The 13,009-nt window shown below is 45.1% G+C and overlaps 3 protein-coding genes across 3 annotated transcripts; 1 reads left to right on the top strand and 2 right to left on the bottom strand.

Moving 5' to 3' along the window:
- Window positions 1-590: 590 nt before the first annotated feature.
- Window positions 591-3,771, top strand: SAMD00019534_104090 (hypothetical protein; the record flags this gene model as incomplete). Its single annotated transcript, XM_012894247.1, has 3 exons — window positions 591-1,182; window positions 1,240-3,231; window positions 3,299-3,771. 3 exons carry the CDS (start codon window positions 591-593, stop codon window positions 3,769-3,771), a joined length of 3,057 nt encoding a protein of 1,018 aa, XP_012749701.1.
- A 25-nt stretch (window positions 3,772-3,796) lies between these two features.
- SAMD00019534_104100 (hypothetical protein) lies at window positions 3,797-5,408 on the bottom strand (the record flags this gene model as incomplete). The annotated part of the gene is made up of 2 exons (XM_012894248.1): window positions 3,797-4,177; window positions 4,701-5,408. Coding segments are annotated over 2 exons (1,089 nt in total), but the record flags the coding sequence as incomplete, so codon positions are not given.
- A 238-nt stretch (window positions 5,409-5,646) lies between these two features.
- Window positions 5,647-6,934, bottom strand: SAMD00019534_104110 (hypothetical protein; the record flags this gene model as incomplete). Its single annotated transcript, XM_012894249.1, has 4 exons — window positions 5,647-6,079; window positions 6,144-6,362; window positions 6,435-6,629; window positions 6,699-6,934. Coding segments are annotated over 4 exons (1,083 nt in total), but the record flags the coding sequence as incomplete, so codon positions are not given.
- Window positions 6,935-13,009: the final 6,075 nt, after the last annotated feature.

A 13,009-nucleotide genomic window follows, 5' to 3' on the forward strand; every position in this document is an offset into this window, starting at 1 on the left:
ATCATTCTCTATCTCTATCAGTTATACTTATCAATTAAATGAATGATTGAATGAGTGAATGATGTGATCAAGATGATTTATAGACTCAACAAACCAAAATGTTGTTAAAGATAAGATCCCATCCACGCTACACCTTGTAAAATTACCAAATTAGGTTAAAAGTCCTCGAGGTCGAGCAATTCACGAGATCGTGTCCTTCCTATGTTTGGGCATCTGCAAAGCTGTAAAGTTCCAAACAAAATATATGTGTTTGTGTGTTGGCTTGCTCTACAAACAAGATGCATGAGCAAACAAGTGAGTGTATTCAAGTATGGTGTTAGTACTTGTTGGGTGTATGTTTCAGATTCGAGTGTAACATGTCACTCTTATCTCTTGTGTGGGTGAATGTATGTAGACGTCTCCATACACTATTGACATCAATTTGTTTGGATAGTTGGTTGTAGTCACTGACATTGAGTCTGAGACAGTCTGTCAATGCTTCATTCATCATTGATGAAACAATAGTCTACCTATATATATTATTATATTCAAATATTGAAACAAATAATTAATCAATCAAACAAAGAATTATTATTAATTTAAATTAAAAGATGTCCTCATCCCCAGCATCTTCATCATCTTCAAGTCGACAATTGTCGGCGGATGAGTTGTCGGATATTATTTCCAATGAGGATATAAATAAGATAAAGTCATGTGGAGGTGTTAGAGGTATTGCAAACCTACTAAACAGTAACCTAGAGCGTGGACTATCAACCGCAGAGAGAACATCCGAAGAAAGAATCGAACGATATGGTGCCAATAGGAACAAAGAAGTTCAACTCAAATCCTTCTGGTTCTTTGTCTGGGAAGCCGTACACGACAAGACTCTACTCATTCTTATTGCCGCCGCTACTGTATCCATTATCCTCGGTCTAACAGTGGAGGACCGTGCCACTGGCTGGATTGATGGTACTGCCATCTGGTTCGCTGTTATTATTGTCGTGATGGTCACCGCTGGAAATGACTACAACAAAGAGAAGAAGTTCAGGAAACTTAATGCAATCCGTAATGAACATAACTGCTCCATAATTGTCGATGGACATCTCAGCTCAATTCCAGTTACCGACATTGTAGTTGGAGACATCGTTCGACTTGAGTCCGGAGATACCGTACCAGCCGATGGTCTATATATTAATGGAACAAGTATGTATCAATCAATCAATCAATCAAACATAATACTAACTTTTAATCAATCAACAGACTTGTCCGTTGATGAGAGTGCAATGACTGGAGAGTCTGATGCCAAACACAAGTCGGATTCCGAACCATACATGCTATCTGGATGCCAGATCACTGAGGGCAGATGTGAGATGTTGGTGATTGCAGTTGGAGTCAACTCACAATGGGGCAAGTTGAAGTCATTGCTTGAGGTACCAGACTCTGACACTCCATTGACCGTAAAGTTGGAATCCTTGGCAGAGTCAATTGGAAAGTTTGGTTTGATCGCCGCCATGGTCACGTTGATCATTCTGATCGTCAAGTTCTTCATCTGGTATGGTACCAATCACAAGTCCTGGGAATGGTCCTACCTTGGCACTTTGGTCGGCTACCTCGTCACCTCCATCGCCATCATTGTCATGGCCGTACCAGAGGGTCTCCCACTGGCCGTTACAATCTCTCTCGCCTACAGTATGATGAAGATGATGAAGGATAACAACCTGGTTCGTCACTTGGAAGCCTGTGAGACAATGGGTGGTGCCAGCAACATTTGCTCCGACAAGACTGGAACATTGACCATGAACAGAATGTCCGTCGAGAACAGTATCATTGGTCTGAACCTCAAGCAACCTAGTGAACCAATTATCAAGTTGCTGGCCGACAATATCTGTTTGAACTCCACTGCCTACCTGGTCCACAAGCGTGATGGGGTGCCCAACGATCACTTTGGAAGCAAGACTGAGTGTGCTCTGCTTGAGTTTATCGAGAAGTTCAACATTGACTATGAGCACTACCGTGAGGCCAACAAGGCAAGAACCATGCAAATCATTCCCTTCTCCTCAGAGAAGAAGATGTCAGGTATCGTTCTCAAGGGTACCGATGCTGGACAAGCTACTTTGTACATCAAGGGTGCAGCCGAGATTGTGTTGTCAAGATGTAACACAGTTCTCTTGGAGGATGGTTCTTCGCGCCAGTTTACCAACGAGGAGAAGTTGCTTGTATCCAAGGACATTGAGTTGTTTGCCAGCTCTGGTCTGAGAACATTGGTCCTTGCTCAAAAGCCTATGAAGCCAGATACCGAGGTCAACCTAGGCGGCGAGTATCAGTTCACCTTCACCGCACTGGTCGGAATCAAGGATCCAGTTCGTCCAGAGGTGCCTGCTGCAGTCAGGAAGTGTCAACATGCTGGTATCACTGTCAGAATGCTCACCGGAGACAACATTCTTACAGCCAAGAACATTGCCAGAGAGTGTGGTATCTTGAAGGACGGAGGTGTGGCTATTGAGGGTCCACAACTTAGACAGCTGTCCACCGACCAGATCGACATCCTCTTGCCTCATCTCCAAGTGGTCGCAAGATGCTCTCCAACCGACAAGTACACATTGGTTCATCGCCTCAGGGAGCTTGGTGAGGTAGTGGCCGTCACTGGTGATGGAGTGAACGATGCTCCTCAACTCAAGGAGGCCGATGTTGGTTTCTCAATGGGTATTGCTGGTACAGAGGTGGCCAAGGAGGCGTCCGACATTGTGCTTCTCGATGACAACTTCTCATCGCTGGCCAAGGCTGTCATGTGGGGAAGGAACGTCTACGACTCGATCAGAAAGTTCATTCAGTTCCAATTGACAGTGAACTTTGTTGCCGTGACCATTGCCATCGTAGGTGCCCTTACCAATGGTGAGAGTCCACTTCGTCCAATCCAAATGCTCTGGGTCAACTTGATCATGGATACCCTTGGTGCACTGGCCCTGGCCACTGAGCCACCAACGGAGAAGCTGTACGATCGTCTTCCATATGGTAGATTTGACTCCTTGATCACCAGAAGAATGTGGCGCAACATCATTGGACAGACTATATATCAACTGTCATTCTTGTTCGCCATCATGTATGGTGCTAAGGCTATGGTCAATCTCTTTGACCTCCCTCCAACAGACGTTTGGACCGACCACGACCAACTTGTATATAGAACCATCATCTTCAACACCTTTGTCTTCTGTCAATTCATCAACGAGATCAACTGTAGAATACTTAACAATGGTATGTTAATTACTTATGAGCTAAACCAATGTGCTTTACACTTACTTACTCTGAAACAACAATCTAGACTTGAATGTATTCAGAGGTATTCATAGAAGCCAATTGTTCCTTGGTATCATGGCTGGAACAATCGGTATTCAAGCTCTTCTGGTACAATTCGGTGGAGACTTCTTTGGAACAAGACCGTTGGACGGCTATCAATGGCTGTTCTGTCTGGTCATTGGATCGGGTGGCATCATTTGGGGTGTCATGCTCAGACTGATCCCAATTCACGACCAGAAGCCAGCGTCAAGAAAGGTTCTGCCCCTCAAGCAGGGTGAGTTGGGCGACATTCAGATCGACATTGAAGAGTCGCAGCCATTGCTCGGCAAGGAGAGCAAGTGGAGAACAGCCAAGCGTGTGTTGACCCAGGTGAATGTTATCTCTGCCATGAGAAACCAGCCTCGTTTGAAGAGGACCAAGGGTTTATTTCTATCCAAGACCTCCGACCAACAGTCTAGAAGAAGAGGAAGCAGCAGCAATATTGCTGGCAAACAATAAAGACTGGATAGAGATGGAAGCTCTACCGTATCCTTAGACAATACAAACGATGGCACTGAGTTGCCGTGTCTACCAGGGCTTGTGAGGGCGAGTAGGACTGGGTGAGCAAGGTGATATCGCATAGGTTTGGCGAGCGAGTGTGCACCTCTGCCAAGAACTGTACAAGGGCGTCCTCGCTTATGTTGGTGTTGTTGAGATTGATACTGAGTAATGTTTGATTGGAAAGCAGTGCAGATACAATGCTGTAGGAAGACTCTTTCAACTGGCAGTGGCTGACATTGAGATGCTTGAGTCGACATGTAGTCTGTATGTACAATGATAATGTGTCGCCAAACGATCTTGTAGACACACGGTTATAAGATAGATTGAGTGACTCCAGTCCGCAGGGAATGGCTACTGCTCTGCATCAGTGAGCGGATCAAAGTGATACAGCCATTGTCGGTGATGGCATTGTGGCTGAGGTCCAGACACTTCAAAGTAGTGTTGTGCTCAAACACCTTGGCCAGAGAGCGTGCCGCCTTGTTAGACAGACAGTTGGCCGAGAGGTTGAGATTAGTCAGAGATGTATTGCTACATAGGGCATCGATGAACGTGAAGAGACTGTCCCCATCCTGTATATAGTTGTGAGATAGGTTGAGTAGTTGAAGTTGAGAGGTCTTTGATCGCAGTACTCTGTTGAGTGATTGTAATGTCGCTCCATCACATTGATTATCAATCAATGCCAAGTAGGATATGTTGTTGTGGCATCTAGTAGTGGTCTCGGTATTGTTGTTTGTATCATGCTGTGGCTGAGACGTGGACTGGAACAAAGAGTCGATGATAGGAGGTAGCGTTACATCAGTTGCACCACGCTCAATCGTTAATGAGCTGATTGATGGTATGTTCTCAATTGGAATCCTTGTGAACTGGTACATAGGCAACTTGCCAATCAGATGTAGTAGGTGCACCGATGTGTTCTGACCCATACTGGCGAGGATGTCCTGTTGTGACCCAATATCGTTGGTGTCCTCGGCTTGATGTATCTTTAGAGCATGACATCCTTGTGTATCCTGTAGGAACTCACGATAGAGATCGAGCATCACCTGTCTGTCCGTCTTTTTGGAGTGTCTCTGCTTCAGATGTATGTTGACATACTGGAACTGAATGGGTAGTCGCTGTTGACAGAGCACACCAAACCTTGACAAATGGACAAGTTCCCTAAACTCGCCAATACTACCCACGTGTATGTACTTGTAGAACAGTGAAGGTACTATTGCCAACCAATGCTTGCATACCAACGACAATGTTAACATTGATCTGACCATTGCAAACTCGTGTATATGTCTGTGTTGATGTCGCAAGTTGCCACCCATTGGTATTGGCAATGTTTCGGCTTCGGCTTCGGCTTCGTCATCAACCTCTCCGACTCCTGCTGCCGCTGCTGCTACATCCGAACCAAACACCATTGTGTTACTACGTCTGATGTTTATATCATCTTCATCATCGTTGTTGTTATTATTATTGTTGTTGTTGATATCATCATCATCATTGATGTTGTTGTGATCGATCTCTGATTGACAATCAACATCCAATATACATTGGAATATCTGTTTAAGAATGATAATATGTAGGTTTACAATAGGATGATCATCCGTCATCTCTTGATTATTACTTTGTAATCATTATACATTACTGTCGACATCAAATGATCGATCATCCAAACTTTGTTCAAGCCAAAGTGTGGCTGTGTAGTTCACGCGATGGTAAGGGTTAGGGTTGGCGAGGCGAGGGTTTAAACCCTCACCTGATGATGATGATGAGGAAGGTGATTGATTGGTTTGTTTAATATATGTATGTATGTATATATATATATATATATTGGTTGACGCTTTAAAGCTCCCATGACGGCTTGTCAGGGAAGTAATCTTCAAAGAACTGACGAAGCTCTTCAATAACATTCATGTTTGGATTGTCCACGCTCAGTCCATCGTTGAGACACACGGTCTTTGGCTTGATACTCTTGATTCGCTTGAGTTCGTACTTGACCTTGTCCAAATCATCAGAGAGCAGCGCATAGTAGTTGATAGGACTGGGTTCGAACGTGGCATAATATCGCAACACGTATTGGAGATGCAGGAAGGGCATCTGGAGATCCTGCGCCGTTCTGAATGGATGTGATGAGCTCAGTTCAAATGCCGCGGGCAGGTCATGTTGCATCATCTTGAGTATATTCTTGTTGAATGTGTTTGTACCATGTGATGAATAATGTCTATTGCTATTGTCCACTCCCCAAAGTCCATTCAGTAATTCGTTACTGTACTTTATACATCTGTTGTGTTTGTGGCACAAGACTGGTTAGCATCGGATGATGGATGTGATTTGGAGGTACATACGCATGCCAAATGTTCTTTAGTTTGGCCTCTGGCTGTGGGGCAGTCCAGCCTGACTTGTATATCGCCTGTCCATAGACTGGATCCCAAAAGTCCTTCATCTCTACTGGTGATCCAACAAAGATATCATCATTGAAGTATACAAAACAGTCGGATACAAAGTCTGGGAGGTTGTAGAAGTTTGTCTCTATCGCATTCGAGTTGAATGTTGGCAGGTCGTCCCTAGATGATGAGTTGGAGTTAGTCACAGTCACGTGGCCAAGTGTGTCTATTTGTGCGTGCAACAAGACATACAGGTTCTTGAAGAACTCTTGATGAAAGATGAACCGCACATCCTCGCTAGATTCATTGAACCATTGTGGATACTGATTGTCTGAGACGACAAACACTCTTCGTACCCAGGGCGCGAACTTCTTCAGACTTCTCAAGGAGTACTTCAATCCCATCAAGTCTCTAAACCTATTGTTTCCAGGTGCTGCATATTTACTTCCACTGATCGTTTGAATGAATGAGTGATCAAATGAATGAATGAACTTTGAATGAAGATGCATGACATACCCTCCTGATCGCTCTATTCTTGATTTGATATGTTTGGGATCACTACCATTGACCCATGTATATACAATGTCCATGTGCTCACAGCGATAGACAGGTTTGTCGGATATAGTCTTATCTACCGTTGAACTACTTGTATTGATCAAGTACATGGCCATACCAAACAGCCACAGGAATGAGATGACCAAGAATATAAGGTGGTGTGTCTTCATTTCTGTAACTGTTCTAATAAGAATATAATATATATATATTATGTGATTGATTGAATGTTTAAATGATTGTTTAAGTGATGATGATGTTGATGATGACCCTTGACCCCAACAAACAAACACTGTCGCAAGAGAGAGTGCAAGTGTGAACAATGCTCACTTTCACACACTGCACAAGCCCACGATGTGGGGAAATGCAAACAATGTTGATTGATGTGATGAGCTGTGAACTGTGGAAGTTCGATCGATCAAAAGTCAAAACTTTAATTATGGGAGAGTGTCCTTCCACCTTAGTATTCATCGAGCTGGATCTTGAGGTCGGCCTCTGGTGCCCTGTACTTCTTCTTGTTGTTGTTGTTGCTACCATTGGCACCCTTGCCACTGTGCTCTCCAAAGAAGTGACTGTTCCTAAAGGCACTCTTCTCCATCACCAGTGCAAACTTGTCGGTGAGCTCAGGGTCCTCGGTGACGTCCATGAACGCAATGATATCACCATCCTTTAGCAGCCATGGCTTGCCTCGCATCTCGTTTGGATTAGCAACCTCTGACTTCTTCTTCTTGAGGGGTCTGGGAGGAGGGGGTGGTGGCGCAGGGAACGCGATGTCATACAGGGCCACGGCAGCATCGGCCAGAGGAGATGATTGATCTGCGTCAGCAGCAAAAATTTCAGCGACTATATCTGAGACTGAGATTTTGTTGTTGCCATTGGTCTGATTGTTGTCAGCTGGTATCAATGGTGGAACATCATTGGCTTGAAGGTCTGTGGATGGTGTCGAGGGGATCACATCCTTGTCCTTATCCTTATTGCTCTGTTGCTGTTGCTGTTGCTGTTGCTTGGTATCTCTCTCCTCGATAACCCTCCATGGACTGTTGGACACCTGATGTGTGATGTACTTGTAGAGCTTGAGGTTCTCCTCAGGTACGCCGTAGGTCTTGGACACTTGATCCCTGAGATCGGCAATGGTCTTGCCCGTGAAGTATACTTGTTGAGGTTGCGAGAAGCATTGAATATCAGGGTGACGTCGATGTATGTACAGGAGTACGGGTGGTGGTACGATTGAGTCAGGGTTGGGGGGAAGCGTGCTCTTGTTATAGAACTCCACAGTGATGTTGGACTCTTGCTGGAGATGCAGCTTATCCAACTGCTTGTTGGCATTGACAAAGCCTGATATCAGCTTCTCCTCCAGCCACAGTCTAATGTCGACATCGTCGGTGATGGCATTGAACGCGTGGTTCTTGAGGGGCTGCCAGTCAAGCAGCAGAGTCTTGAGATCGGTAATGGTCATCTTCTTGTTGACAGAGAGGTCGCCCAAGCTGTTGATCGTGTACAGGCCCATGATTGGCGGGATGTATTGAGGATTCAGATGGATGATGGGTGAGGAGGGCACTGGATACTTCTTGTCCTCGTCATAGATCAATCGATACACGGAGAACTTGAGTAGTATCTCATTGATCGATGGCACGATGCCCTCTGTGATGGCCAGGAGATCCTCGGCACGAATGCCCGACTCCTCTAGCGTCCTGTCCTCGTCGGCAATGATGAACTGGGGCGTGTCGAATGAGTCGGTGTTCTTGAGCACATACTTGGCAAAGTCGTCCGCGTTCAGGCCAATGTGCTCGAGCATCGCCTTCTTGAGATCCAACACTGTGCCCTTCTTTGGGAAGTACACAGTCCTGTGAAGGTTGTCCACAAGGTAGAGGAATCTGATTGGTATCTTTTGCTGTGTTGGTGTGCCCTTCTCGATGATGATCAATGATCCGTCGGTAATGTCCACATCCTTCATCAGGAATGAGTCATCCGATATCGATGTGCCAGGTGCACCGCCACGCTGAGTCTTCCTGATGATGGTCGATCTCATCAAAGCCTCCTTGTCATTGGGCCTGATCGTCTCAAGGATGATATCCTTGAGCTGCAGTATGCTGGACTTGGGATGAAGATGAACGGTTGTGGGCTTGACATCCATGACACTGTCGCCAATGTCAATGCGATCCTGCACGTACACCTGTATCTTGTATTTGTTGGTCTCGAACTCTTGTCGCAGCTGGCTCTCCTCGGGAGTCAGTGTGGAGTCCTCGACCAACAGTCTGATGCTGTTGTAGATGCGATCGGCGAGTGCGGCATGAGGCATATCATTCTCGAGTGCTATCAGTGTGTTCTGGGCGCAATGGTAGATGGCCAGCTTTTCCACGGGCAGACCACAGGCGCCAGAGATCTGCTTCTGGAGGTCGCTGAACTGCATTTGTCGCTCAATCGACATCTGATGCTCCTCTCTGATCTCCTCGCCCTTCTTGTAGTGGACGACGGTGAATGTGATTGGCGGGGAGCGGATGCCATGGGCCGATGCGCCCTTCCACACCAAGAGGAAGGCGCCCTCGCGGACGCCAAACTTGCGAACACTCAGTGATGAGACAGGCTCGAGGGGCGAGCCCAGCAAGACCTTGCCCTCCTTGATGTTGATCTCCTGGATGACCAGGCGAGCAGTGGGGTCGATGCGATCCTCGTAGGTGCTGCGAACCTGTTTGTAGATGTCCTGGCAGGAGACGTTGTTCTCTATCTTCATCACCATGTGCTCGAGCTGATCGGCATTGCTCTTGGAACACAGCACATTGTCCACAATATCAAACTCCTCGACGAAGCGTGGGTAGACATAAGTATAGTTAACCGAGTTGTCAAAGGTTTCGCGTTGTTGCTCCAACTCTGTGTTGAACTTGGCCAACTCTGCCTCCATATGTAGTGGCACCTCATTGCTCTTCACCTCGCCAAGCGAGACGTTTCTGTACACCAGCATGTCTGATTGGTAACAAAGGTTAGTTAGTTATTGTTGGACTCATTGCTGGCTGGTGGTGATGACTTACATGCACTCTCATGTTTGTTACCAAACTGCCTCTTGATGTAGGCATCGGGGATGGGTGTGACTGAGCTGTCGTTGAAGTCGAACCAACCTGAGTAGACTGGTGGACCCTCGTCCTCTTGCTTCTTCTTGTTCTTCTTTGATTTGTTGTTCTTGTTGTTGTGGTTGTTGTTGTTCTGTTGTGTTTGATTGGTAGTCTGGTTATCGTTACCTCCTCCCAAGCCTTGCTCTTCTTGGTAGGTTAACGCTTCAATGTACAGGTCGTTTGTGTTTGTGGTGGTGGTGGTGTCGTTGTTGTTTGTTGCGGCAGTGTCAGTTGTACCATTGGTGGCAGCATCACTGTTTGTGTTGTTGGTATCTGGTGTTGGTTGGGTGGCAGCGGGAGTAGTAGCATCAGTCTGATTGTCTTGAGTCTGCTGTTGTGGTTGTGTCTCGTCGACTGGATGGATGACACCTAGCTTGGTGATGTCCTTGATGTACGCATGGTAGTGACCGCCATAGGCACCGCCACTGTGAATGAGAACCGTGAACAACTCGTAGATTTGATCCGCTGGCTTGGGAACTGTTGTAGGGTTCTTCAAGTGCAGTGAATGATCAGAGGTATATGGCGTCATGTTCAATGTCATTGGGAACTCGAACGATGATGTGATCTTCACTCTTGCCTCCTGTTGTATGTGTGAGTTGAGTGTGAGTGAGTGATGGGATATGGAAGGATGGCGATCCTGCTTAACTTACCCTCTCAAAGTCAAAGTCGAACCTTCTGAGGGGAAGGACGAGGATTGGTGGAAGCTGACCCATCTTGGCACCAAAGTTGGCGACGACCTTCTCGTCGCAGGACTCACAATGATACATGTTCTTGCCATCAAGCACCTCTGGTGTGACCAAGGCAGCCAAACTGTCCTGCAATGTCTTGTGTCCCTTGATTGGTATCGATACATCCTGATAGTACTCATCTCTGTCCTTGATCTCTGAATGAATGTGAATGAATGGAATGAATGTGTCAGCCATCATGATGAGTTAGGAACACGAGTCCAAGGAGTATACATACTTCCACACTTTGTACATTCAATACGATTGATGAGCACGCCACGGTAGAGGTTGTTGATGAGGCTCTCGATTGAAGTCTGTTTGATCGAGTGCTCAAAGGCGTCGTATAAGATACGATTGAGCTCGTGGATGTCTTGCTGTTGACCAGCCTCATTGCCATTCCAGCCAAATGAGCGTGTCAAGTCCTCAGTGCCAATGGAGTGTACATCACCCTTTTGCAAGAATGAGAATAGCTTCTGAAGCTCGTATGCCAACACTCTTCCTCTCCTCCTCCTCTGTTGTTGTTGTTGTTGTTGTGGTTGTGGCTGAGGCTGAGGCTGAGGTTGGACCTGAGTTGCTTGAGATGAGGGGATGAGTGGAGGTAGGTTATCGAGGGAGTTTGGAGCGCTGTCCCTGGCCGCTGCCAACACATTGTTAATGTTGGTTGCGTCGTAGACCACTACCGCCCTTGAGTTGTCATAGTATGCGTTGTTGTTGATGTGGTTGTTGTTTGACTCGACGTTAAGATGTGACTTGTTGTCATCTTTGAAGCCCAGCAGTGAGAAGGCGGCAAACTCCTCATCACCACCCTTGTTGCTTGGGCCTGCAGCGTGTGCTTGCAGGGGCGAAGACGTGACACATTCTTCGTCGGTGGCCGACAGTATCCAATCGATTAGACGCTCCTGTTGGTATGAATGAGGGAACTTCTGCAGACCTACAAGTACCTTGTGCTCCGCAAAGCCAAAGGCCAGGATGGACTGCACGTACTCTTGGTCGTAGTTGGACAGATCGTCCAGTGGATGTGACGCCGACACCAAGTCTTCGGAGGAGGTCAAGTGCTGAACGTCATTGTACTGAGCGTTGGGCAGTGGTGACGTCGATCTCCTTGGCGGGTATGTGCTAATGTTCGAGTCGTCCTCCGACATAAAGGACGTCATCGTTTCAGCATCATATCGTATTGAGTTATTATTATTGTTGTTGTTAGCACCTGTTGTTGTAGTTGTTGTTGTAGTTGTAGTTGTTGATGTTGTGGATGCATCCTCAGGTGCTGTTGCCGTTGTGTTTGATGAGGATTGAGTCTGTGTCTGTGATTGATCATTAACATTCTCAAGGTTCATATCAGCTAATGATAGTTTGTACAAGTTATTCTTGAGTTCAGGTGTCATATACATCATCTGGATAAGACTGTTCAAGTAGCATGTGGCACCTCTGTTTCATACATTGATTGATTGATTGAGAGCGTGAGTGAGTGAGTGAGTGATCACCAAGAGGAACAGTTCAAACTTGATACAATACTGATTGAGTAGACCAACAAAGCCATGAGGAGACCTCTTTGTAGGTGGCTTCTTTGAATATGTTGTGTTGCGCAGTGCTGGGTATGGTGCACGGTCATCCGTAGCCAGATCATCTTCATCGAATAGTCCACGAAACATGTTTGGTCCTCAATCTAAGATATTATGCTGTAATGTATATATATATAAATATGAATGACGAATAAGTTGAATGAATGAATGAATGAATGAATGGATGAATGTTATATGTTATGAATACAAAGAAAAAGATAAGATGCCCAATTTGACTGACTTTTGATCATCAAGTGGTCTGTCTACTCATCCATTTAAATTAAATTTTTAATCTTTGTTGTGATGATGAAGGTGATTGTTCTCAACAACAATACTATTCATCTCTGGAAAAATGAAAGAACATTGGACTTATCATTTGAAGTTATCTTGTTCTTTCCTAATCAACTAAATGATTAATGTAATTTTTAATTTCCAATGATGTATGGATACTGGATAAAATATACAATTCTATTTTAATATCAAACAAATAAATATATCAATGAATAAAAAATATTTTTATTTATATATCTTTAAATCAGATTTAATATTTATTTGTAATTGTTGTAGTTGGTTGGATGAGTAGTGAGTGGTTGATTTAGTGGTTGGTGAAAAGTGTGAACTGACTGAGACACACTCACTCAAACGAATAACAACAAGAAGATATCGCCCGCAACAAACAAACAACACAAACACCAACTTATTAGATCACTCACTTAATCAATCAATCAATCAATCTATCATTCATTCAATCAATTAATCAATCATTATTATACATATAAATAATACTTTACTTACTACGTTCAATCATTCAATCATTATCTCGATAACCAACTTGTAATTTAAACAAGCAAAGACAAAAAAAAAAAAAGAAAGAAGCTGCAAAG

This window comes from Acytostelium subglobosum, assembly GCF_000787575.1.
Source record: "Acytostelium subglobosum LB1 DNA, scaffold: scaffold27, whole genome shotgun sequence".
Taxonomy (NCBI): Eukaryota; Evosea; class Eumycetozoa; order Acytosteliales; family Acytosteliaceae; genus Acytostelium; species Acytostelium subglobosum.